At 40.5% G+C, this 27,770-nt stretch overlaps 2 protein-coding genes and 2 pseudogenes across 2 annotated transcripts; all 4 read left to right on the top strand.

Moving 5' to 3' along the window:
• The first annotated feature begins 6,280 nt into the window (after positions 1-6,280).
• LOC136156198 (olfactory receptor 7G3-like) lies at positions 6,281-7,209 on the top strand (annotated as a pseudogene).
• A 6,216-nt stretch (positions 7,210-13,425) lies between these two features.
• LOC136166229 (olfactory receptor 7G1-like) lies at positions 13,426-14,364 on the top strand (annotated as a pseudogene).
• Positions 14,365-18,724: 4,360 nt separating this feature from the next.
• Positions 18,725-19,663, top strand: LOC136166224 (olfactory receptor 7G1-like). Its single transcript, XM_065932261.1, has one exon. The coding sequence runs from the start codon at positions 18,725-18,727 to the stop codon at positions 19,661-19,663; it is 939 nt and encodes a 312-aa protein (XP_065788333.1).
• Positions 19,664-26,552: 6,889 nt separating this feature from the next.
• Positions 26,553-27,488, top strand: LOC136166220 (olfactory receptor 7G1-like). The gene has a single exon (XM_065932247.1). The coding sequence runs from the start codon at positions 26,553-26,555 to the stop codon at positions 27,486-27,488; it is 936 nt and encodes a 311-aa protein (XP_065788319.1).
• The last annotated feature ends 282 nt before the right edge of the window (positions 27,489-27,770 follow it).

The raw sequence follows: 27,770 nt of genomic DNA, 5'->3' as shown, positions 1-27,770 counted from the left end.
TTTGTTTTTTTTTTTTCTTTAACAATTTTATTTATTTATTTTTGGCCGTGCTGGGTATTTGTTGCTGGGAGAGCTTTTCTCTAGTTCTGACAAGTGGAGGGCTATTCTCTAGTTTCAGAGTTCTGGCTTCTCACTGTGGTGGTTTCTCTTGTTGCTGAGCACGGGCTCTAGGGTGAGAAGGCTTTAGGAGCTGTGACATGTAGGCGCCAATAGTTGCAGCTCCTGGGCTCTAGAGTTGTGGCCCACAGGCTTGGTTGCTCTGCAGCATATGAGGTCTTCCCTGATCAGGGGTCAAACCTCTGTCTTCTACATTGGCAAGTGGATTCTTCATCACTGAACCATGAGGGGAGCCTGAGTTTATTTTTTTTAACCAGTCTATCTGGAGGACATCCAAGAGGTAAGATAAGTAGGTTCAATGGAATTATAAGTAAGATGACAAGTTTTTGACCTTGGTATATTTATCCTCCCATTTTCATCCAGTTTGCTTTCAGCTTTCATAATTTTTGGCTCTGGTCTCCTAAATCCTAGGGGCCCACCTGAGCATGAATGAACCCCTTCAGAAATCTGGCACCTGTTCTATAATTGTCTACCAATTTCTTTGGTAATGAGTGGGCCTGGGAGTGGGGTGAGTTTGGCTTTTTGGTTGTTTTGTTTGTTTGTTTTCATTTATTTTTATTTGTTGGAGGCTAATTACTTTACAATATTGTAGTGGTTTTTGCCATACATTGACATGAATCAGCCATGGATTTACATGTGTTCCCATCCCGAACCCCCCTCCCACCTCCCTCCCCATTGATTTTCCCATTCCTTGTTCCAAATTTCATTCTTAGAGAATTCAAGTTTTGTCCTGATCTCCTACTTGTGAGAACACTGGGCAAGGAGGTTGAGACCCATTAGTCAACTTTTCTAGTCGTTCTTTGAAAACCTCCAAGCGAAACATTCAGTTCAGTTCAGTTCAGTCACTCAGTCGTGTCCGACTCTTTGCGACCCCATGAATCGCAGCACACCAGCGAAACATTACAAAATATTTTAAACCATGAAAACAGTACAGTGAGCAGTAAAACAAAACAGCCGTGCAACCACCTTCCAGAATTAATGCAAACCTTTTTCCTTTATTGGCTTCAGACAACTTTAAAAATTTGTGTTGAAGGCAGACATCATTATAAAGCATGCTAGATGCTCAGAAGGAGACTGCTGGGACAGAAGCTGGGAGCCATGAGCTTTCAGAGCGAGCAGGGTCTCAGTGCAGTTTCAAGAAAACTTATGTGTGTTAGAGCACGTGGATATATGAACCTGCCTTCTCAACTATAAATTGTAGTTTTATAGTTGTATTTTTATAGTTGTATTTAAATATAGATGAAGTGAATAAGAAGAGAAAAACAGATACCAGACATTAACGCATATATGTGGAATCTAGAAAAATACTACCAGTGAACCTTGTTGCAGGGCAAGGATAGAGCCACAGGTGTAGAGAAGGAACTTGTGGACACAGCAGGGGAAGGAGAGGTTGGGACACGTCGAGAGAGTAGCATTGAAACATTGTGTGTTCATCGCTCAGTCACGTCTGACTCTTGGTGACTGTAGCCCGCCAGGCTCCACTGTCCATGGAATTATACAGGCAAGAATACTGGAGTGAATCAAAAGATGGGCCAAAGAATTAAACAGACATTTCTCCAAAGAAGACATGCAGGTGGCTAACAAACACATGAAGAGATGCTCAACATCACTCATTACCAGAGAAATGCAAATCAAAACCACAGTGAGGTACCATCTCATGCCAGGCAGAATGGCTGCTGTCAAAAAGTCTGCAAAAAATACATGCTGGAGAGGGTGTGGAGAAAAGGGAACCCTACTACACTGTTGGTGGGAATGTAAAGTAGTACAGCCACAATGGAGAACAGTGTGCAGATTCCTTTAAAAACTGGAAATAGAACTGCCATACGACCCAGCAATCCCACTGCTGGGCATGCACACAGAGAAAACCAGATCTGAAAGAGACACGTGTACTCCAATATTCATTGCAGCACTGTTTACAATAGCTAGGACATGGAAGCAACCTAGATGTCCATCAGCAGATGAATGGATAAGAAAGCTGTGGCACATATACACAATGGAATATTACTCAGAAAAAAAAAAAGAATATTACTCAGTTATTAAAAAAGAACACATTTGAATCAGTTCTAACGAGGTGGATGAAACTGTAACCTATTATACACAGTGAAGTAAGCCAGAAATAAAAACACCAATACAGTATATTAAAGCATATATATGGAATTTATAACGATAGTAACAATGACCCTATATGCAAGACAGAAAAAGAGACAGAGATATAAAGAACAGACTTTTGGACTCTGTGGGAGAAGGCGAGGGTGGGATGATTTGAGAGAATAGCACTGAAACATGTATATTACCATATGTGAAATAGATCGCCAGTCCAGGTTTAATGCATGAGACAGGGTGCTCAGGGCTGGTGCACTGGGATGACCCAGAGGGATGGGATGGGGAGGGAAGTGGGGGGGGTTTCAGGATGGGGGACACATGTACACCCATAGCTGATTCATGTCAATGTATGGCAAAAACCAATATTGTAAAGTAATTAGCCTCCAATTAAATAAATTAATTAAAAAAAAAGAATAGTGGAGTGGGTTGCCATTTCCTCCTCCAGGGGATCTTCCTGACCCAGGGATTGAACCCAGGTCTTCCCCATTGCAGGCAGATTCTTTACTATCTGAGCCACCGGGAAAATCCTGAAACATACATTACCATATTTAAAATAGATAGCCAGAAGGACACTGCTATATAACACAGGGAGCTCAGCTCAGTGCTATGTGATGACTTAGAGGGATGGGATGGGGGTTTGTGTCTAGGAGGCTCAAGAGAGAGGGGATATATGTATATGTATGACTGATTAGGTTTTCCCTTGTGGCTCAGTGGTGAAGAATCTGCCTTCAATGCAGAAGACACAGGAGACACTGGTTTGATCCCTGGGTTGTGAAGATTCCCTGGAGGAGGGCATGGCAACCCACTCCAGTATTCTTGCCTGGAGAATCCCATGGACGGAGGAACCTGGTAGGCTACAGTCCATGGGGTCACAAAGAGTCAGACACTACTGAAGCGACTGAGCAAGCATCCATGACTGATTCACTTTGCTCTACAGGAGACTCTAACACAACATTATAAAGCAATTATGTTCCATTAAAAATCATTAAAAATGTAGGTCAAATATTTCTGATGAAAATCTAGCACCCAAATTGAGATGTGCTCAAATCATAAAACTTACACCAGATTTTGAAATCTTTCCATGGGAAAAATAATATAAAATAGCTCACTAATAATTTTTATATTGGTTTCATGTTGAGAACATTTTGTATATATTAGGTTAAATAAAATTATATTAAAATATAAAGAACTTAAAGATAAGAGATACACATACACAGGAAGTCCTCTTTCTTATTGTTTCCCTCCTGCCCTTTCCAGAGAACACTTGGTGTGTATTCACCATGATTAGTTTAACACTGTTGTTACGTATGGATGTGTCTCCATAAATACTCTAGGAAACAGAATTGGACATACCCAAATACCCATTGATGTGAGAGTGTATGTTAAAATCAATGGGCCAGGACTTCCCTAGTGGCCCAGTGGGTAAGACTCCACCCTTCCAATACATGGGGCTCAGGTTTGATTCCTGGTCAGGGAACTAAATCCCACATGCCACATGCGAGCTTGCATGCTGCAGCTAAAAAGATCCTCTGTGTTGTGACTAAGACCCAGTGCAGCCAAATAAATATTTTAAATACTGTAAAAAAAAATGAAGGAAATATGAAACAATACTTGAATTTGAATTAGATCATGTTTTCCGGTAGGTTTGATGGTGATGGTGGTGTGGTTTAGTCACTAAGTCGTATCCAACTCTTGAAACCCCATGAACTATAGTCCACCAGACTCCTCTGTCCATGGGATTTCCCAAGCAGGAATACTGAAGTGGGTTGCCATTTCCTTCTCCAGGGAAACTTCCCAACGCAGGGATTGAACCCATGTCTCCTATATGGCAGGTGGTCTCCTGCGTTGCAGGCTTTCTTTACTGCTGAACCACCAAGGAAGCCCTCTGGCAGATTTAAGCCCTTCATTGTCCCTCTTTGTACTTTTGCAGATGCTTGAAATCTGACATTATAAAACATCACAAAAGTAAACAATTATTCATTAAGGGGTATTTATGTATTTTCATAACTGTGACCATATTATAGCTGTTGTATAAATTGTTTTTCTCCTTTAATATTTTTTCAGGTTAGCTTTATACATGTAGAACTAACTTAAATGTTTTGATTTTGAACTTTAAAAAGTTAATATGATGAACATTCAAAAAATAAAATAGGATGAAATAACATTAAAAATAGTATTGCAATAATATGGCATATCATAGCCATGCCATAACTTATTTAAATGATTTCCTCCCTCTATTTCATTATAATAAGAGGATTCCCAATGGGAATTTGTGCATTTCCCTCCTTTCTCAGCCTTGAGACATCATTCTTGGGATGTCCTTCTTCCTCTGTCCCTCCTTTTTCACTCTGTCTCACTCTCAATTTCCCTTCTAGGCAGTAGGCCAAGGGAAAAAAGCAAAGTGAACTTGTGAATCAGGATGTATTCTGCTTTTGTTAAATCAACCTATTTGTTTAGAGGAAGTTTCTCTAATGCTTATTGGAAGCCGTTCAGCCAATAATTGAAAAAAGAATTAAAATATCATCATTTAGTAATTCATGGTGAGTTAATGGATCCAGGTCAAAAGTGTTATAAGAAGACAGACATGTGCTTCCTCATGAAAATATTTAAGGATGTTTGCCAAAAATTGAACCTAAATTTAATCAAGATTCTAGACTAGAGGTAGGCACATTTTTTTCAAGAAAGAACCAAATAGTAAAAATTTTAGGTTTTGTGGGCCATATGGTCTTTGACATGAATATTCTCAACTCAGATGTAGCAAGAAAGCTGCCAAGGACAGTAAATAAACAAATGACTGTGTTCCAGTAAACCTTTATTTACTATTACTAAAATGAATAAAATGAGACTTCCTGAGTAGCTCAACAGGTAAAGAATCCGCCTGCAATGCAGGAGACCCTGGTTCCATTCCTGGGTCTGGAAGATCCTCTGGAGAAGGGATAGGCTACCCACTTCAGTATCTTTTGGCTTCCCTGGTGACTCAGCTGGTAAAGAATCCACCTGCAATGTTGGAGACCTGGGTTCAATCCCTAGGTTGAGAAGATCCCCTGGAAAAGGGAACAGATACCCACTCCACTATTCTGGTCTGGAGAATTCCACGGACTATGTAGTCCACAGGCTTCAAAGAGTTGGACACCACTGAGTGACTTTCACTTTCACTTTCAAATAGCAGGCAGAATTTTGTCCACAGACCGTATTTTCCCAAACTGTATTCTAGAGTACAGTCTTTTAAAAAATATTTGTTCATTTATTTGGCTGTGCTGGGTCTTTTTGGGGGCATGTGGGATCTTTGATCTTCATCGTGGCACACAGGATCTTTTGTTCTTTAGTGTGACTTGTGAACTCTTAGATTCAGCATGCAGTATCTAGTTCCCTGACCAGGGATCGAACCTGGGCCCCCTGTAGTGAGAGCACGGAGTGTTAGCCGCTGGACCATCAGGGAGGTCCCTAGAATGCAGCCCTAATTTTATACTGGAATGATTTGCTTGGAGGCATCTTAAGGGAGTAAACAATATTCCATGACTGTTCTTCCAAGTAAGTACCCCTACTAGACAAACAATAGATGGACTATAAAAACTTAGGACATGGGGCAGTGTGGAGGGAATTTTTGCAGAAATGTAAAATAAGAAAAGGGGAGAGGAGGAAGCGGGAAGACAAGACCTGTAACTGATTTGGTTTCAAAACAGACACATGGAGTTCCCTGGTAGTCCAATGTTTAAGAATCCACTTGCCAATACTGGGGACACGGTTCAATCCCTACTCCGGGAAGATCCCACATGCCTGGGAGCGACTAAGACTGCGTGCCACAACTGCTGAAGCCCGAGCACCCTAGAGCCTTGCCCGGCAACAAGAGAAGCCACTCAGTAAGAAGCCTGCACACCACAATGAAGAGTAGTCACAGCTCGACACAACTAGGGAAAGCCCTCGAACAGCAACGAGGCCCCAAGGCAGCCATAAATAAATAAATCTTTAAAAAGGGGAAAAAACCCACAGATACAAAATTAAGGAAGTTTCTGAAGTTTTGTTTTCTTGTCTCCATCTTTCTATTAGCTCCACTGACAGCATGCAACCCGGAAACCTCTCCATTACCTCAGAATTCCTCCCTCTGGGACTGTCAGGGGACCCAGAATTGCAGCCCATCCTTTTCTGCCTGTTCCTGTCCATGTACTTGGTCACTGTGCTGGGTCACCTGCTCATCATCCTGGCCATCATCTGTGACCCCCACCTCCACACCCCCACGTACTTCTTCCTCTCCAACCTGCCCTTTGTAGACATCTGTTTCACCTCCACACCATACCAAAGATGCTGGTGAACATCCAGACCCAGAGCAAATCCATCAGTTACACAGTTACAAATCTGCTTTGTCCAGACGCTTGCTGGACTGGAAAATGGAGTGCTGGTGATGCTGGCCTCTGATCGATTTGTGGCCATCTGTCACCCGCTGAGGTACAAGGCCATTATGAACCCCAAGCTCTGCGGGCTGCTGGCTCTGGTCTCTTTCTCTATTACTGTTCTTGACACCCTGCTCCACACTCTGATGGCCCTGCCACTGTCCTTTTGCACAGACCTGAAAATTCCCCACTTTTTCTGTGAATTAGCTCATAGTCTCAAACTCACCTGTTCAACATCTTCATCAATAATATCCTTGTGTATTTAGTGGGACCAGCCTGTTGGGTGTTATTCCTCTCTCTGGGATAATTGTTTTTCTCTTATACTTGAATTGTCTCTTCTGTCCTGAAAACCCCATCAACTGGTGGAAAGTATAAGGCATTTTCTATCTGGGTGTCACACTTAATAGTTGTTTCCTTGTTTTATGGGACAGGCTTTGGGGTGTACCTTAGTTCTGCAGCCACTCATTCCTCCAGAAAGAAAGATTCTGTGGTGTACACTATGGTCACTCCTATGATGAACCCCTTTATCTGTAACCAGAGGAACAAGGACATGATGGGGGCTTTGAAGAAATTCATCTCTAGAATATCATCTTCCCATTGATGTTCAGTTGCTTTGTACTTATATTCCTAGAGTATAGGGCTTCCCTGGAGGCTCAGATGATAAAGAATAATCTGTCTGCAGTGAAGGAGACCCAGGTTCAATCCCTGGGTCAGGAAGATTCCCTGGAGAAGAAAATAGCAACCCACTCCAGTATTCTTGCCTGGAGAATCCCATGGACAGAGGAGCCGGGTGGACTACAATCCATGGGGTTGCAAAGAGTTCCAGGGCTGCAAAAAGCTGGACATGACTGACTGACTTTCACTTCCTAGAATATAAAAAGGAGAGATAAATAATGAGAAGTCCAGAAAGCCTGACCAACTTCTTGAAATACTTAGTACCAGAGATCAAATGGTTAAGGATGAGAATTTTTTTAATTAAAAAACTAGGGTTTCTCTTTTTTTAATTTTATTTTACTGTATTTTTAAATATTTATTTGTTTGGCTTCTCTGGGTCTTAGTTGCAGCATGTGGGATCTAGTTCCTTGACCAGGGGTAGAACCCAGGCCCCCTGCATTAGGAGTGCAGAGTCTTAGCCATTGGACGAGGAAAGTTCTCATTTTTATATTTTTTGGGGGTAAGAATTTTGGAATCAGACCACCTGAATTTGAATCCTACTTCTACTAAACAGTAGCTCTGTGACCTTTGACAGTTTACTTGAACTTTCTAAGCTCAGCTTCCTCATCTACAAAATTGGCATAATGGTATTATAATACTTACAATTTTGGAAGATTTTAATTACTTCACCTCTGTCAGAATGCCTGCCTTCATCAATAACAAGGTAAAAGTCTTGACTCCAACAGGGTCAAATGATAGAAACAATTATCATCTTTTCTAACAGTGACTTCAAAGGTCAGGTAGGTCTAGGCACAAAAGCGCAGGACTCCATTTCATTCTTCTTGCCTTCCTCTTAAGGTTGGCCCCCTGATGGTCACCAATGGCTATAGCTGGGCAAAGACATTTCAGACACAACCTGTGTGCATGCTCAGTTGCTTGGTGATGTCCATCTTTGCGACCCTGTGGACTGTAGCCCACCAGGCTCCTCTGTCCATGGGATTTCCCAGGCAATAATACTGGGGTGGGTTGTCATTCCCTTCTCCAGGAGATCTTCCTGACCCAGGGATCAAACCCACATCTGCTGCATCCATTGCATCTCCTACATTGCAGGCAGATTCTCTACTGCTGAGCCACCAGGGAAGCACTTTCAGATACAGTCAGTTCAGTTGCTCAGTCATGTCTAACTCTTTGCAACACCATGGACTGCAGCACTCCAGGCCTCCCTGTTCATTACCAACTCCCGGAGTTTACTCAAACTCATGTCCATTGAATTGGTGATGCCATCCAACCATCTCATCCCCTGTCGTCCCCTTCTCCCACTTTCAACCTTTCCCAACATCAGGGTCTTTTCAAATGAGTCATTCTTTGCATCAGGTGGCCAAAGCACTGGTTTCAGCTTCAGCATCAGTTTTTCCAATGAATATTCGGGAATGATTTCCTTTAGGATGGATTGGTTGGATCTCCTTGCTGTCCAAGGCACTGTTGAGTCTTTCCCAATACCACAGTTCAAAAGCATCAATTCTTCGGCACTCAATTTTCTTTATAGTCCAACCCTCACTTCCATATATGACTATTGGAAAAAACATAGCTTTGACTAGACAGACCTTTGTTGGCAAAGTAATGGCTCTGCTTTTTAATAAGCTGTCTAGGTTGGGCATAACTTTTCTTCCAAGGAGCAAGTGTCTTTTAATTTCATGGCTGCAGTCACCATCTGCAGTGATTTTTGGACCCCCCAAAAATTAAGTCTGTCACTGTTTCCACTGTTTTCCCATCTATTTGCCATGAAGTGATGAGACCGGATGCCATGATCTTAGTTTGCTGAATGTTGAGTTTTAAGCCTAAGTTTTCACTCTCCTCTTTCACTTTCATCAAGAGGCTCTGTAGTTCTTTGCTTTCTGCCGTAAGGGTGGTGTCATCTGCATATCTGAGGTTATTGATATTTCTCCCAGCAATCTTGATTTCAACTTGTGCTTCATCCAGCCCAGCATTTCTCATGATGTACTCTGCATATAAGTTAAATAAGCAGGGTGACAGTATACAATCTTGACGCACTCCTTTCCCAATTTGGAACCAGTCTATTGTTCCATGTCCACTTCTAACTGTTACTTCTTGACCTGCAGACAGATTTAATATTGTCAGACACAGTAACTAGAAATAAAACTCTCTCCCTTTCTTTGGCCTTTTTGCAATGCAGAAAGAATCTTGCCCAGGAGATGCCCCAAAGACATTGTTTTTATTATCAGCCTGAATTGGGACATGTTCTGCATTAGTTTCCTATTGTCATTGTAATGGACTTCCCTGGTGGCTTAGTTGGTAAAGAATCTGCCTACAATGGAGAAGATCTGGGTTCATTCCCTGGGTTGGGAAGATCCCCTGGAGAAGGAAATGGCAACCCACTCCAAGATTCTTGCCTGAAGAATTCTGTGGACAGAGGAGCCTGATGGGCTACAGTCTATGGGGTCGCAAAGAGTCAGACACAACTGAGTAACTTTCACTCACTCACTGTCATTGTAATACATATCAGAAGCTTAGTATCTTAAAACAACACAAATATTTTCTTTTGCAGTCTTGGAAGTCAGAAGCTTGAAATCAGCTACCCTGGGCAAAAGTCAAAGTGTTGGGCTCCTTCTGAAAGTTCTGAGAAAAGAATGAAATGTAGAATTTGTGGGAGTTTTTTTGTTTGTTTTTGTTTTTTGCCATTCGTCATGACTTGCGGGATCTTAGTTCCTTGACCAGGGATTGAATCCCGGTCACGGCAGTGAGAATGCCAGGAATTCCCTAATCACTGGAATGCCAGGGAATTTCTCAGAGTTATTATTTAATATATAAAGAATTTCTGTTCAGGGTGATGAAAATGATCAGGAAATAGATAGTGGTCACACAACATTGTGGATATTCTTAATGCCATGGAATTGTACATTTTAAATGGCTGAAATAGTATTTTTTTTTCTTTTTTTTAAAAGAGAACCACTTTAATTTGAGTAGTAAACAAAATTCCACTTATAACATAATAAATATTCCATCAATTTCTTCACAGCTAGTCCAAAGAACAAAGCCCCTGACTTAATTAGAATTTACATTTAACCTTAAATATTTTAAAATCCATCCATGTCAACTTTGGAATTTTAATCTTGCCTGATACTATGAAATAGGGCAAAACTTGATTGACAGTCAAATTCCTACTTTTTTTCTGTTAGCCACTTTTGAAATTATACAGTTTATATCTATTCAGTTCAGTTCAATCACTCAGTAGTGTCTGACTCTCTGCAACCCCACAAATGGCAGCCTGCCAGGCCTCCCTGTCCATCACCAACTCCCGGAGCTTACCCAAACTCATGTCCATCGAGTCGGTGATGCCATCTAGCCATCTCATCCTCTGTCGTCCCCTTCTCCTCCTGCCCCCAATCCCTCCCAGCATCAGGGTCTTTTCAAAGGAGTCAACTCTTCGCATGAGGTGACCAAAGTATTGGAGTTTCAGCTTCAGCATCAGTCCTTCCAATAAACACCCAGGACTGATCTCCTTTAGGATGGACTGGTTGGATCTCCTTGCTGTCCAAGGGACTCTCAAGAGTCTTCTCCAACACCACAGTTCAAAACCATCAACTCTTCAGTGCTCAGCTTTCTTCACAGTCCAACTCTCACCTGTATACTTGACCACTGGAAAAACCATAGTCTTGACTAGACGGAACTTTGTTGGCAAAGTAATGTCTCTGCTTTTAAATATGCTGTCTAGGTTGGTCATAACTTTCCTTCCAAGGAGTAAGCATCTTTTAATTTCATGGCTGCAATCACCATCTGCAGTGATTTTGGAGCCCCCAAAAATAAAGTCTGACACTGTTTCCACTGTTTCCCCATCTATTTCCCATGAAGTGATGGGACCAGATGCCATGATCTTAGTTTTCTGAATGTTGAGCTTTAAGCCAACTTTTTCATTCTCCTCTTCAAAGTGATTAAAAATTTTGGAAGATAATATGCAAAGATATTTTTATGGCCTTAGAGAAGTTAAATATTTGAAAGAATAGCACAATCCAAAAGGGAAAGCCTGAGAAAGTCAAGCACTTTAAAAATAAGCTACTAAAACAAGTGATTCAAAAATGAAAATTTAGAATTGTTCTTTCAGTATAGTGAAGATACAAGCAGGGCAAGTAAACTTCCAGTGAAATATCTCCACATGTAACATTGCTCACTGCATCAATATCAATGTGCTTTTATTACTAAGTACAGAAATAAACAACTTTTAATATAGTCCAGCTCTCTTAAAAACCAATCCTTCTCCCCTTATCCCCTGCAACCACCATTCTACTTTCCGTCTTTACAAAGTTGCCTATTCTAGATACCTCATAACTTAAATCATATAGTATTTGTCCTTTTTGGCTTGGTTTATTTCACATAGCATAAGGCTTTTAAGGTTGTAATGTGTAATGCTGTGATGTGTCAGAATTTCATTCCTTCTTGTGTGGCTGGAATGAATGAATGAGTTTCATATCTACAATTATAAACCATAACCGATTATAACCTATATTATTGATTACATGGATATGTTATTGGTTGTATCTAGAAATAGAATACTGGAGTCCAATTAGAGAAGAACGGTGTATGCACATTTGCACTGGATGTGAAATACATGTGAGTAGAAAAAGGTGGAACAGTGACTGGTGAACACCTGGCCTCATAGCATCAGAGACTCCACCACCTTAAATTCTTCCATTATATCTTCTTGGTCTTTAAGGATTTGCACTGGCCTGGCATCAGCATGATGATAAAATTGTTTGACTAATGAGGAGCTTTGGGTATTGATCCTCCAAAGGGACAGAGACTAAAAATTGTCGGTGACAATCAACAGCACTTCCTCAATAAAATCAGCACACATGTGCCTCCTCCTGGAAATGACTCCCCTCCCCACCCTGCTCAGGAGCCTAGTGCTTCACTCAATCCATCTCGTCTTATTAAACTTCAGCTTCCATTACTCGACATCTAGGAAACGCATCATTGCATCTCGACAAGAGTCCATCATTTCCTAGTGAAGTCATTCAGGTAAACCTTCATTCCTGTTTGGCAATCAAGAGAGGTGTTTTTACCGCAAGTTTAACTAGGGGAAATTGTGAGAAGAGATCATGCATAAAATTATTAGAACCAAGGCATCCATTTGCCTCTTGCCTGTCTTCTATTTTCTCGACATGTTCCTTTGTATCTTTCCTGTAATCTTCAAACAGCTCTTATTCTGTCAGTCTCCTACTGTCTTTTCATTCTCAGAGACTATTTGCCTTGTCAGCTGGAATGTGCTCATTTACAAACATAGTGGTTGTTTTCCATGTTTTCCACTTTGCCGGCATTTAACTTCCTTTCTGTAGCGATTCAGGGAGGAGGCTTGGGCAGTTTGACCATATCTTGTACTTCTGAGTTTTTGACACAGCTTTGTATTATCTCTGTTGCCAGGCTGTGAGGTCTCTGGGGAAGGAGGTGATGATTCAGATAGACTCATCAGCCCTGATTACCTGCTTCTCCTAAAAAAGTTATCAAATGTTATTATAAAAATAATCAGAACAACATAGTGTAATTTTATCAAAAGATAAATTTGTAATTTATTTATCAAAAGATAATTTATAATTTATTTATTTATTTTTGACTGTGCTGGGTCTTCATTGCTGAGAGGGCTTTTCTCTGGTTGCTGAGGACAGAGGCTGCTCTCTAGTTGCAGTGTGCAGGCCTCTCATTGCAGTGACTTCTCTTGTTGCAGAGCATAGATGCTAGGCCACGTGGTCTTCCGTAGTTGTAGTGCGTGGGCTCAGCCATTGCAGCTCCCAAGGTCTAGAGCACAAGCTCAATAGTTGTAGTGCATGGGCTTAGCTGCCTCGGAGCATGTGGGATCTTCCTGGATCAGGATCGAGCCATGTCTCTTAAATTGGCAAATGGATTCTTTACCACTGAGCCACTATCAGGGAAGCCTGATAGTGTAATTTTAAAAATGGCTATTCCTCAGCTCTTTTCATAATTTACAAATGTTGACACACTGCTTTTAGTAACTTTCAGTCTTTATTCAAAGTAACAAAATAATGTGTGTCCCTCTATTCCATTACTTCCTTTCTCAAATTGGTGTTTGCCTCTGTGATACACCTGCTGCTGGACTAGGGGCCACAGCTTTCCCATCAGATTTATCAGCAATATGGAACCAAGAAACCAAACAGATGTTTCAGAATTCTTTCTCATGAGACTGACAGAAGACCCAGAACTGAAGATCACCTTCTTCAAACTGTTCCTGTGCATGTACCTGGTTACTGTCCTGGGAAACCTGCTCATCATCCTGGCTGTCATCTCTGACTCCCACCTGCACACCCCCATGTACTACTTCCTCTCCCATCTCTCCTTTACAGATATCTGTTTAAGCACAACCATGATCCCAAAGATCCTAGTGAACATCCAAGCACAGAGTCAGAGCATCACTTTTACAGGCTGCATCACCCAGATCTGCTTTGTTCTGACTTTTGTCTGTTGGGAAAATTTTCTCCTTTTAGTAATGGCCTATGACCGCTATCTGGCTATTTGTCACCCACTGAGGTACACAGTCATCATGAATCCTTGCCTCTGTGTTCAGCTGATTCTACTCTCCTTGTTCATCAGCATTGCGGACGCCCTGCTCCACAGTCTGATGGTGTTGTGACTGTCCTTCTGCACAGACCTGGAAATCCCCCTCTTCTTCTGTGAAGTTGTTCAGGTCATCAAACTTGCATGTTCTGACACCCTCATCAATAACATCCTGATATATTTTGTGGCTAGCATATTTGCTGGTGTTCCTCTTTTTGGAATCATTTTCTCTTATATTCAAATTGTTTCCTCCATTTTGAAAATGTCATCATCAGGCAGAAAGTATAAAGCTTTTTCTACCTGTGGGTCTCACCTCTCAGTTGTTACCTTGTTCTATGGGACAGCTTTTGGGGTCTATATTAGTTCTGCAGTTACTGATTCTTCCAGGAAGACTGCAGTGGCTTCATTGATGTACACTGTGGTCACTCCCGTGATGAACCCCTTCATCTACAGCCTGAGGAACAGAGACATGAAGGGAGCTTTGAGGAAACTCATTGGGAGGGTACATTCTGTTCTCTGATGTGTCATTGGGTTTGGGATGGGTTCACTACAATGAATCAAAGTAAAGGGAATGCTAATGAGATAGAAAGCCTGACTTTTTCATCACCAGGTTCTTAAATGATAGATAATATGATAGCTAAGTGCATTTTAACTTAGGGTTAATACTTTACTTGCTCTTTTTTTTTAGCACTGATTTTTTTTAATTTATTTTGTATTTCAGTATAGCCGATTACCAATGTTGTGATAGTTTACAGCGAAGGGACTCAGCCATCCACATACATGTATCCATTCTCCCCCACACTTCCTTCCCATCCAGGCTGCCACGTAACTAAGGAGAGTTCCATGTGCTATACAGTAGGTCCTTTTTGGTTACCCATTTTAAATATAGCAGTGTGTACGTGTCCATCCCAAACTCCCTAACTATCCCTTCTCCCCATCCTTTCCCCAGCAACCATAAGTTTGTTCTCTAAATGTAGCACTGTGATTTTTGACAGATGATTTCTATTCTCTAAGATAAATTTCTCCAGTTAGGGTACATGGAAGCTGAATCTAAGGCAGATATTCTTGGTATGGTCATTTCATGGGGAATGTTCTCAGCACAAAGAAAGTGGGGAAAAATATTAATTTATCTTTATTATAGAAAGTGGGAAAGGACTTAAATCTGTGTTCATGCAGAGATGTATCCTGCCTGATTCCATGGACAGCACCATACAAACTGAACCTTAGGTGTAAGCCTACTGTGAGGCATAGTGGCTGATCTTTTATACCCCAGTTCAGGAGTTCCTGAGACTGTACTGGTATATTGGACATGTGTCATCCAATATTTACATCCAGAATATTCAGCTTCATCAGTTGTAAAAAATTGCTATGGTTAGCTTATCTCAGTAGTTTGAAATGACGGTGAGGTTTTTGAACTTGATCTGTTCAAGTTATTTAAAGCCTTTCTTTAAATAAGGGAAAGAAATACTGACTCTAACATGCCCAAACTATAAAGACAGTTATCTCTCATGACAAAAACTTCACAGGCAGAAAATGTGCAGGAGCAGAAAAGTAGAGATTCATTCATTCCTCCATGAAGTGTCTTCATGCTAGGGTTGATTCCCCTCATGGGCCCAGATGCCTGCATCAGAGGCAGGCATCATATCTAGGCATGGTTCCCAGAGGAAAAACCCCAGCTGTCCTTCCCTGAGTCTGTTGTTGACCTAGGCTTTATTTATAATAGATACGTACATGGCATCATCCACAAGATTGCGCGTGCGTGCTAAGTTGCTTCAGTTGCGTCCGACTCTTAGCGACCCTATGGACTGTAGCCACCGAGCTCCTCTGTCCATGGGATTCTCCAGGGAAGGATACTGGAGTGGATTGCTATGCCCTCTTTGAGGGGATCTTCCCAACCAGGGATCAAACTCAAATCTCCTGCTTCTCCTGCATTGTAGGCAGATTATTTGCCGCTGAGCCACTGGGGAAACCCCCACAAGTTATTACCTTCTATCTTATCACTGAGACTATGATCATAAGTCACCTCCTTAACTAATTCCTGATATGGGGAAAGTAATTCCATTGTATGTATACAATACATTTTGTTTATCTATTCATCCTTTGATGGACACTGCTCCTACCTCTTGGTTATTGTAAATCGTGTTACTATGAATAAAGGTATGTAAAAACACCAGATGTTTTATTAAATTTGCTTTTAGAATTGTTACTATTATCATTATTTTTGGCTGCACTGCTTGGCTTGTAGGATCTTTGTTCCCTGATCAAGGATCAAATCCAGGCCCCCCACAGTTGAAGCTCAGAGTCCTAACCACTGGACCCCCAGGGAATTCCCTAGAATTGTTATTTTTTAACTACACACTTTCCTGTCTCTCTTTGAAAATGCTATCTATAGTCACGACTTAATCTTTCAAAAATTTAGTTTTAAAATGATCATATAGCAGAATGCCCTTTGTGTGTGCTTCTCTCTGTATTATAAGACATTCTTTGATGCTTACAACCACTGCCACAGTCAATATACACAGAAGTTACATCATCTGCCAACAAATTGCCTTGGACTAGACTGTAGGCACATGGTTCTCTGTGTTTGAGAACCACTGTGAGCCACTAATCTGCTTTTTAGCCTGACTTTTTTGTGCTTTTCATGATATCATATAAATGAAATCATACATCACCTCAACCTGTGCGTGAATACTTGGAGTAGTTCTACTCAGAATTGCCCAAGACAAAATCAACTCACATGTACTTCCGTGGATATGCATAAGTAAACTACGGTTGTGGTTATATCATTATAATAGAAACATCAGTAAGGAAGAATGAATAACTGAGACAGGCAGCAACTCGGATGATTCTCAGTGGCATTATGCTGAGTGAAAGAAGCCCCATGCAAAAATCAAACATTTATTTAAAAAATCTTATCCTGGAGCAAATTGATGATCTGATTCTTGGTTTGGTAGGTTAAACATTTTAGGATCATGTTCTTCCTGGTATTTAAAATTTGAATTGTAGATTCATTTTACTTGCTAGGCTTTTTCCTCCCTCCCCTTCCATTTTTGTATTCATACATAAACACCTAACAGATTCACAATTGCCCTCGGCAATTACCAGCCCTCTAGCCTTGAATTCAGACTGATAACTAGTCCCTGATACTCAGTGATTTTGAGAACATCACCAAATTCAGCTACCAAACCACTGACTGACTTGATTCAGTTCTGCCCTGGGGGCTTCTTTTGAAACTTTCTGCTGTCCTAAGTCCAAAGTTGTAGTCCTAGAAAGAGTCCCCAACTCTTGTGTACCCTCCCATCTCTCAGTAACAAACCTCCACAAATGCCTTTGTCTTTTTAAAGTCTATATTTCTAAGTCTTCTGTATTTTCTATTATTTTATGTGTTCAAAGCAAATGAGGTTAAGATAGTTAGGGACGACAATACAAGGCTATCCTGTCTCATGTTGGTTTTAAAATATCAAGAAACTTGTATGTTCACGAGTTCACACGGTAGCAGTGAACAGTGAAAGGAGTTAATTGACAAACAGATGAAAGGAGTACCATGCCAACCTGTTAGATAATAGATTAAATGTACTGAGATTATGCTTAACCACTGTTGTCTTGGGATGGCATTGTAACCCCTTACAGTTTTATGAAAAGTTAAGAGATGAACGTGAGTTGGTACGCATGCAGAAAAGTTCACTTGGCCTCATGGGGTCAGAAAAGCAACTATCTTGAATTTCTCCCATGTAGAGTCTTGATCTTAAGGATTTGCACTGTCCTGGGATCACAGTGACAATGAATTGCCTGGCTAATGAGGAGCTTTGGAAATTGAATCTCCTGTGATCTTCCTGTGACTACCTCAATCAACTATACCTTTTCTAGGAAAGTAGTAGCATACCTGAGACTCTTCCCATAAATGATCCCTCCTGCCCAGGAGCTGGTGACTCACTCAGACCTTCTGTTCTTCCTAAGGACAGCTGTTCTGTATGGTACATAAGAGATGTCAAGCATCTTTCCACTGTGATACCAGCCAGGTAACCTATTCCTTTAGTGATTATTGGGTGTTTTGGAACAGGTTCATACAGGGGAACCTGTGAAAACAGTATATACATCAGATGATTAGAGCCAGGTCTCTCTGCCTAACATATGACATCTTTACCTTTTTTAAATTATATTTTGCACCAATATTTGTAAGCATCTGTGATTTACTAATATGAAACTCTCTATATGACCTTGCACTTCTTTCTGATTAGAAATCTTCCTGTTCAGATACAGGGTGATTTTTAAAGAATTGTTCAACATTTCTTTGTGCATCTGTCATTGTAGGGGAGGAGAGAAAAGTTGATGAGCTTCATCTTATCTTTCCATTCTTGGTTCTTGACATGTCTATGTATTATTTCTTTTCCCTGGCCCTGAGGTCACTGGGGATCTGGACAGAATTTTCAATGGCCTCCCTCATCTGTTTCTCTTTATAAAATTACTTTTTTTTTTAATTTGGCTGCACTAGGTCTCAGTTGTAGCATATGGGATCTAGTTCCCTGACCAGGGATCAAACCCAGACTCTCTACATTGGGAACACAGTGTCTTAGCTACTGGACCATCAGGGAAGTCCCCTAATGTCGCAAATAATCAGAAGAGTATAGATAGTTTATAAAAGAACCATGTCTTTATCCTTTCTAGAATTAACTGCTCATGCTCTGAAATACCAACTTTGGATATTTTTTTAAGAACAGAAAAATGTGCATGCAGAAGGCATTACTTTTCCCCTCCCTTCATTAATCTCCTTCCCTTTCCAAGATGGTGTGGATCTCTTGTGATACTCCTGATGCTCATCTAGGGACCACAGATTTCCATGTCTTTTTTAACCACATCTTTTTCATCAGATCATCAACAACATGGAACCCAGAAATCACACAGATGTTTCAGAATTACTTCTCATGAGACTGACAGAGGACCCAGAACTGAAGACCATTTTCTTCAGCCTGTTCCTGTCCATGTACCTGGTCACTGTCCTGGGAAACCTGCTCATCATCCTGGCTGTCACCTGTGACTCCCACCTCCACACCCCCATGTACTTCTTCCTCTCCAATCTGTCCTTTACTGATATCTGTTTAAGCACCACCATGATCCCAAAGATTCTAGTGAATGTCCAGACACAGAATCAGAGCATCACTTACACAGGCTGTCTCACCCAGATATGCTTTGTCCTGATTTTTGTTAGCTTTGAAAATTTTCTCCTTGGAGCAATGGCCTATGACCGCTATGTGGCCATTTGTCACCCCCTGAGATACACTGTCATCATGAACCCCCACCTCTGTGCTGTGCTGATTCTCATCTCATTATCCATCAGCATTGTGGATGCCCTGCTCCACAGTCTGATGGTATTGCGACTATCCTTCTGCAAGGACCTGGAAATATCCCTCTTCTTCTGCGAAGCTGTTCAGGTCATCAAGCTTGCCTGCTCTGACACCCTCATTAATAATATTTTTTTGTATTTTGCAGTTAGCATATTAGGTGGCATTCCTCTTTCTGGAATCCTTTTCTCTTATACTCAAATTGTTTCCTCTATTTTGAGGATGCCATCATCAGGCAGAAAGTATAAAGCTTTTTCTACCTGTGGGTCTCACCTCTCAGTTGTTACCTTGTTCTATGGAACAGCTTTTGGACTATATATTTGTTCTGCCATTTCTGAGTCCTCTGGGAAAACTGCAGTGACTTCATTGATGTACACTGCGGTCACTCCCATGATGAACCCCTTCATCTATAGCCTGAGGAACAGAGACATGAAAGGAGCTTTGAGAAAACTCACTGATGGCATCCTTTCTTTTCTCTGATGTGTCATTGAATTTGAGATAAGGCTACTAGAATAACACCAAATTAGAAGATTACTGATGAGCTAGAATGCCTGACTCTTTCATCACCAGGTTCTTAAATGATAACATAACATGATGGCTAAGTGCATTTTAATTTAGGGTTTAAACTCAAATTATTCCTTGTCTAGCTCTGTGATGTTTGACACAAAATCTCAGTTCTCTAAGATAAGGTTTTTGGTTAGGGCCAAGAGAAGCTGAGTCTGAGGCAGAGGTTTGTGCTATAGTAATTTCGCTGGGGAATGTTCTCAGCATAAAGGATATCAGAGAAGGTGAAGGAAAGGATTTAAACAAGTTTGTGGTCATGCAAAGATAGATTCTGCCTGACTCCCTGTTTAGCATATGTGAACTGAACTCTAGAGTTAAGGCTATTGAGACACATGCTGGCTGATCTTTCACGCCCCAGTTCAGGAGTTCCACTGGTAAATGGGACATGTGTAAGCTGATATCTGCATCCACAGTACTCAGCTTCATCATCTGTAAAGTTACCATGATTAGATGATCTCAGTCATTTGAAAAGATTGTGAGGTATTTGAACTTGATTAGTGAGGAAGACTTTCTAATGGCAGGCTATGGTCCATAGGGTTGCACAGAGTTGGACATGACTGCATCAACTTAGCACACAGCACATCCATTCTTGCTCTAATATGTTCAAATAATAAAGATAGTTATACTCATTACAGGAATTTCAGAGGCAGAAAATGTGCAGGCACGAGAGAGTAGAGATTCATTCATTCCTCCATGGAGAGGCTTCATGCTACGGCTGACTCCCCTCATGGATTCATACGGCTGCCTTAGATGGAGGCATCATATCTAGAGGTGATTCCCAGAAGCCAAGACAACCGACTGTCTTTCTCTGGGTCTGTTGTTAATTGAGAGTCTATTTTTAGTCGCTATTTCCATGGCATCATGTTACCTTCAGTTGGAGAAAGTTGGTACTGAAGTTCTAGAAAAGAAATATGCCTACTGTATTCTCGTTTTACTTTTTAAAACTGTGGTAAAATGTAAGAATTGCAATTGTAATGTGTCTCAAGTGTGCCATTTTGAGTCGTATTTGCCTTCACACTGCTGTGCAGTCATCACCACATTCTGTTTCCACCTGTATTTTATTTTCTGGCTGTGCTGGGTCTTGGTTGCTGTGTGGGCTTTCTCTAGTTGCAGTGAGTGGAGGCTGCTTTTCCACGTGGTGCTCATGTTCCTCATTGCAGTGGCTTCTCTCTCTCTCTCTTTTTTTCCCTCTGGCATGTTTTTTATTTATTTATTTTAATTGAAGGATAATTGCTCTACAGAATTTTGTGGCTTTCTCTCAAACGTCAACAAGAATCAGCCACGGGTACACCCATGTTCCCCCCTCCTGAGCCTCCTCCCACCCCCGCACCCACTCCCTCCGCATCCCACCCTTCCAGATCGTCACCCAGCCCCTGTTGGTGTTCCCAGAGTCACACATTCCCGCTAGCTCTCTGTATTACGTATGGTGGTGTAAGTTTCCACGCTACTCTCTCCATACATCTCACCCTCTCCCTCCTCCCCATCCCCGTGTCCATCCGTCTGTTCTCTATGTCTGTTTCTCCATTGTTGACAGCGGCTTCTCTTGTCGCAGAGCACAGGCTCCAGGCACTTGGGCTTCAGTAGGTGTGGCATGCGGGCTTAGTTGTTCCACGGCATGTGGGATCTTCCCAGACCGGGAATGGAACCTGTGTCCCCTGCACTGGTAGGCAGATTCCTAACCACTGCACAACCAAAGAAGTCCTCCACCTACTTTTCATCACCTCTGACTCTCGCCGTGCCTCAGTTCCTGGCAACCTCTGTTCCTTTTTCTGTCTCTATAAATGTTTCTAATCTAGAAAATTCTTACAATATATGTCATACAATTCATACAATATATGTCCTTTTTTCTTTTTCAATTTTTGGTTGTGAAAAACAAAATACAGCAAAAATTGAAAGAATGAGACAATGAAAAACAATTTATGAACTGCTTACATTCAGCAGTTACTATTTCGCAATATTTGTTTTATCAGTCTACATATACTAATTTTCTTCTTTCTTGTGGTGTTAAAATACACATTGTATAAAATTATACCATCCTAATTATTTTTAAGTTCACAATTAAAAGTGTTCAGTATAGGAAATTTTTCATATTGTAAATCTGAAATTCAGTTTCCTTTAAACAGTAACTCTCCTTTACCTCATCTTCCTAGCCCCCATAACCACTGTTTTACTTTCCTTTTTTATGAATTTCGGTATTTCAGATACTTCTTATGAGTGAAATTTGTGTTTTTCTGACTGGGTTGTTTCACTTAGTTTAATGTTCTCAAGCTCCATGCATGTTGTAGCATGCGGCAGGCTTTCCTCCGTTGCTAAGGATGAATAATATTCCATCATATGTATATAACACATTTTGTTTATCAATTCATCCTCTGGTGGACACTTGGGAAGCTCCCACCTCTTGGCTATTGTATATAGTTCTCTTATGAATAAAGATGTATATAAATATATATATATATATTTCATTTTAATTTCTAATGCACAGGTTCCTTTATGTCTTTAAGAGTACTATCTGTGTGTGTGTGTATGTGTGTGTGTGTGCAAGCTCAGTCATGTCTGACTCTTTGTGACCCCAAGGACTGTAAGCCGCCAGGCTCCGCTATCCATGGGATTTTCCAGGCAAGAAGGCTGGAGTGGGTATACCCAACTGAATACAGAGTTTCAGAGTTTCCTACACCAGGAGATCTTCCTGACCCAAGGATCAAACCTGTGTCTCTTGCATCTCCTGCATTGGAAGTCGCATTCTTTACCACTGCTCCACTATCTATACTTATGTTTTAATCTTTCCAAAATTTATTTTTAAAATATCATACAATTTAATGCACTTTTGTGTACTGTTCTTTATTTTGTTTTTAATTAATAAATTTTTTTATTTAGAAATTTTTCTTTGTGAAAAGCTTTTCACTATTAATTGAAGAGATCTTTAAAAAAAATTTATTTATTTGACTGTGTCAGATGTTAGTTGCATCATGTGGAATCTTTTGTTGTGGCACACAGACTTTCCAGTTGTGGTATATGAACTTACGAACTCTGAGGCATTTGGAATCATAGTTTCCCAACCAGGGATCAAGCCTTTGTCCCCTGCATTACAAGATTGATTCCTAACTACCTAACCACTGGACCACCAGGGAAATGCCTATTTTTAATTTTTACTTTAAAAAATTATTCATTTATTTGGCTGGGCCAGGTCTTAGTTGGGGCATGTGGGATCTAGTTCCCTGAGCAGGGATCGAACCTGGGCCCCCTGCATTGGGAGTAGGGAGTCTTAGCTACTGGACCGCCAGGGAAGTCCTTGTACTGCTCTTTATATTTCAGCTCATGTATCAATTCTTAGAGCCACCACTACCCTCAGAAACTACCTTGTGTTTCACTGTAATCACACATTCCTTTGTCTTTGTGAATCACTATGAGCCACGGATCTCTTCTGCATCCTTACAGCTTTGTATTTCTCATAATACCATATAAATGAAATCATATATCACCACACTGTTCATAAATACAATGGCTCTTTTCAGAACTGGCCTAAACAAAACAACCCACATGTACTTCTCTGGATAATGCATAAATAATGTGCTGTATTATAATAGAAAGCAGCAATAGAAAGGAGTTAGGTATTGATACTCTCAACAACTTGAATAATTCTCAAAGGCATGCTGAGTGAAAGAAGTCCCCTGTAAAAAGCAAACATTTATTTAAAAATTCTTATCCTGTACAGCCCTTATGGAAAATAGTATGGCGATTCCTTTAAAAACTAGGAGTGAATCGACCATATGACTCAGCAATCCCGCTACGGGGCATACACCCAGAGAAAATCACAATTCTAAAAGGTACTTGTACCCCAGACTCATTGGGGCAATATTTACAGTAGCTAGGACATGGAACCAACTTAGATGTCCATCAACTGATGAATGGATAAAGAAGTTGTGGTATATTTATACAGTGGAAGACTACTCAGCCATAAAACAGAATGAATTTGAGTCAGTTGTAGAAAAGTGGATAAACCTAGAGCCTGTCAGATAGAGGGAAGTAAAGTCAGATAGAGAAAAACAAATACTGTATATGAACATATATATATATGGAATCTAGAAAAATGGTACTGATGAACCTAGTAGACAGCGAGCTTGTGGACACAGTGGGGGAAGTTGAGGGCGGGATGCATTTAGAAAGTAGCATTGACATATATACACTATCATGTGCAAAATAGTTAGGAGGAAGTCGCTAAACAATACAGGGAGCCAAGCCTGGTGCTCTGTGATGACCTATAAGGGTGGGATGAGGGGAGGGGAGGGAGGGTCAAAGGGAAGGGATATATATAATTATGACTGATTCACATTGTTGTATGGCAGAAAGAAACACAAAACTGTAAAACAATTTTTCACCAATTAAAAAAATAAATAAATAATTTAAAATCTTACCCTAGAGTGGATTGATGATCTGATTCTTGGTTTGATAGGTTGAGCTTTTTGGCATCTAGTTCTTCCAGGTTATTTTGAAGTTTGAATTGTGGATTCATTTTAATTGCTATATTTTTTCCCTGCCTCTGTTTCTCATGTTTTATCATGCAACAGCTTCACAGCTGCCCTTACCAAAAACTAGCCTTGAATTCACTCTAATAACTAATTCCTGCTGCCCACTGATTTTGAGAGCATAAAAAAATCCAGCCACCAATCCATCAGGTAGCTTGATTTGGTTTTGTCTTTGAGGCTTCTTTTGAAACTTTCTCCTGTTTTAAGTCTAGAGTTAAGGTCCCAGGCAGTGTCCAAGACTTCATATTCACTCTAATTTCCCAATAACAAACCTCCCCTGAGCCCTTGGCTTTTAACTTTTTATACCTCTATGTCTTTTATACTTTCCTATTATTTTATGTGTTTGAAGCAAAAGAAGCTAAGATGGTGAGGAGTGACTTTACAATGCCATCTTGTCTTCTGTTGGTTTTGCTATATCATGACAGTTGTAGGTTAACAAAATTCATACAGTAGCAGTGAAAAATAGAGAGAAGAAATGGATAGGCACATGAAAACATTGATCTCCTTAAAGATGAAAAATATTTTAATTAATATTAATGTGGCATACCATCTCCAATTATTGGGTAAAATCTAAATGAATATAATGAGATTAAATCTGCACACTAGTGTTTTGCCATGACATTGGAGCCTCTTACAATTCCATGAAAAAATTAAGAGATGGGCATGAGCCTGCACAGACAAAGAAAAGCGAATGATGTCCACTTGACCTCATAGAGTCAGAAAATCAACCATCTTGAATTTCTCTTCACCTTAAGAGTTTGCACTGTCCTGGGATCACAGTGACAATGAATTGGCTGGTTAATTAGGAACTTTGGAAATTGAATCTCCAGGGTTCAAGACAGTAATATGCTTGTGACCACCTCTGTTAGCAGTCTTTCTCGGGAAGGAAGAAGCACAACTGAGACCCCTCTCATAAAGGGTTCCCCCTGCCCAGGACATGGTGACTCACTCAGATCTTTTGTTCTTCCTAAGGACAGCTCTTCTCTATGGTACATTAGAGGTGTCAAGCCTCTTCCTATTATGATCCCAGCCAGGTATCACAGGTGATATCCCTTTGTGAATGTTTGGAAATGAGGGCAATATTTTGGTACAAGTTTATCCAGGGAAGGCTGTGAAGATAGTACCTACATCAGATGGCTAGAACCCAGTCTCTGCCTAACTTATGTCATCTTCACACTTTTTTTTTTTTTTTTTTTTTTGCATTTTGTACCAATACTTGTAAACATCTGCTTTACTAACACCATATTCTTTGCTATGACCTTGAGCTTTTCTTCCTGAGTAGAAATCTGCTTGTTCTACAACAGGGTGACTTTTTTTTCAGATTTTTTTAAACTGAAGTGTAATTTTTTAAATTAATTTTTATTGGAGTATAGTTGTTTTACCATGTTGTATTAGTTTCTGATGTTCAGCAAAGCAAATCAGTTACAGATATACCCATGAAAAAGTGATCCCCTCTTTTTTAGATTTTCTTTCCATTTAGGTTACCACAGAGCATTAAGTAGAGTTCTTTGTGCTATATAGTAGATTTGTATTAGTTATGTATTTTATGCATAGTGGTGTATATATGTCAATCTTTATCTCCCAATTAATCCCATTTCCTTTCCCCCCTTGGTATCTATTGTCTATTGGTTTATTCCCTACATCAAATAAGGTGACTTTTTTTTTTTTTCTGACATTTCTCTGTGTTCCTGTGATGGTGTGGGTGGGCAGAAAGGTTGGTAAGTTCACCTGATCTTTCCTGTTTCTTGATATATCTTTGTATTATTTCTGATGCATGGTACTGAAGCTGCTGGTTACGTAGAATCTTCACTACCTCCCTAGCCTACTGTTCCTCTTTACAGAGTCACCAAATGTTTTTAATAATCAGAAGAGCACAGATAGTATAACTTAAAAATACAACCAAGTCTTAAAACTTTCTAGAACTAATTGTTTGTGCTATGAAATATTCACATCAATTTTTTAAAAAGGAACCCAGGAATAAAAATGCATAAAGGAGGCATTCCTTTTTTGTTCCCTCAGTTTGTCTCCTTCCATTCCCCAAGTGGCATTTACCTCTTTTGATACCCCCTGATTCTTTTGTTTACCATGTCTTTTTCAAAGAATATTTATTTGGCTGCACCGGGTCCTAGTTGCGGCATGCAGAATCTTTTAGTTGTGGGATCTAGTTCCCTGACAAGGGATTGAGCCCAAGCCCCTTGCATTGGGAGTGTGGGGTCTTAACCACTGAATCACCAGGGAAGTTTCCTGGTTATCATATCTTTTTTATCAGACTCATCAGCAGCATGGAACCCAGAAACCACACAGATGTTTCAGAATTCCATCTTATGAGATGGTCAGAGGACCCAGAACTGAAGACGATCTTCTTCAGCCTGTTCCTGTCCATGTACCTGGTCACTGTCCTGGGAAATCTGCTCATCGTCCTGGCCGTCATCTCTGACTCCCACCTGCACACCCCCATGTACTACTTCCTCTCCCATCTCTCCTTTACAGACATCTGTTTAAGCACATCCATGATCCCAAAGATCCTGGTGAACATCCAAGTACAGAGTCAGAGCATCACTTTTACAGGTTGTATCACCCAGATCTGCTTTGCCCTAACTTTTGTTTTGTGGGAAAATTTTCTCCTTTTAGTAATGGCCTATGACCGCTATGTGGCTATTTGTCACCCACTGAGATACACAGTCATCATGAACCCTCGCCTCTGTATTCAGCTGATTCTACTCTCCTTGTTCATCAGCACTGCGGACGCCCTGCTCCACGGTCTGATGGTGTTGCAACTGTCCTTCTGCACAGACCTGGAAATTCCCCTCTTCTTCTGTGAAGTTGTTCAGGTCATCAAACTTGCATGTTCTGACACCCTCATCAATAACATCCTGATATATTTAGCAGCTGGTGTATTTGGTGGCATTCCCCTTATTGGAATCATTTTCTCTTATATTCAAATTGTTTCTTGCATTCTGAGAATGCCATCATCAAGCAGAAAGTACAAAGCTTTTTCCACTTGTGGGTCTCACCTCTCAGTCGTGTCCTTGTTCTATGGGACAGCTTTTGGGGTGTATATTAGTTCTGCAGTTACTGACTCTTCTAGGAAGATTGCAGTGGCTTCCATGATGTACACTGTGGTCACTCCCATGATGAACCCCTTCATCTACAGCCTGAGGAACAAAGACATGAAGGGAGCCTTGAGGAAGTTCTTTGGAAGAATATCTTTACTGTGATTGTATCTCCTGATTTTGGCCGGGTACTCTAGAATGAATCAAAATTAAAATAATATGAATGAACTACTCTGCCTGACACTTTCATCACCAAGTTTTTTTTTTATTGAAGTATAGTTGATTTGCAATGTTGTGTTACCAAATTCTTAAGTGAATAGATAACATGAAGGCCAAGTACATTTTAACTTAGCATTGAAACCCGACTTGTTGTTTTTCTAGCTCTGTAGTTTTTGGTTTTTTTTTTAATTTAATTATTTGGCTGTGCAAGGTCTTAGTTGCGGTATG

This window comes from Muntiacus reevesi, chromosome 1, assembly GCF_963930625.1.
Source record: "Muntiacus reevesi chromosome 1, mMunRee1.1, whole genome shotgun sequence".
Taxonomy (NCBI): domain Eukaryota; kingdom Metazoa; phylum Chordata; class Mammalia; order Artiodactyla; family Cervidae; genus Muntiacus; species Muntiacus reevesi.
This window is presented reverse-complemented; position numbering and strand designations above follow the sequence as displayed.

What these genes read in the sequence shown, in the direction of transcription:
- LOC136166224 (XM_065932261.1), top strand. Translation starts at nt 18,725, where the DNA reads ATGGAACCCAGAAATCACACAGATGTTTCAGAATTACTTCTCATGAGA.
- LOC136166220 (XM_065932247.1), top strand. Translation starts at nt 26,553, where the DNA reads ATGGAACCCAGAAACCACACAGATGTTTCAGAATTCCATCTTATGAGA.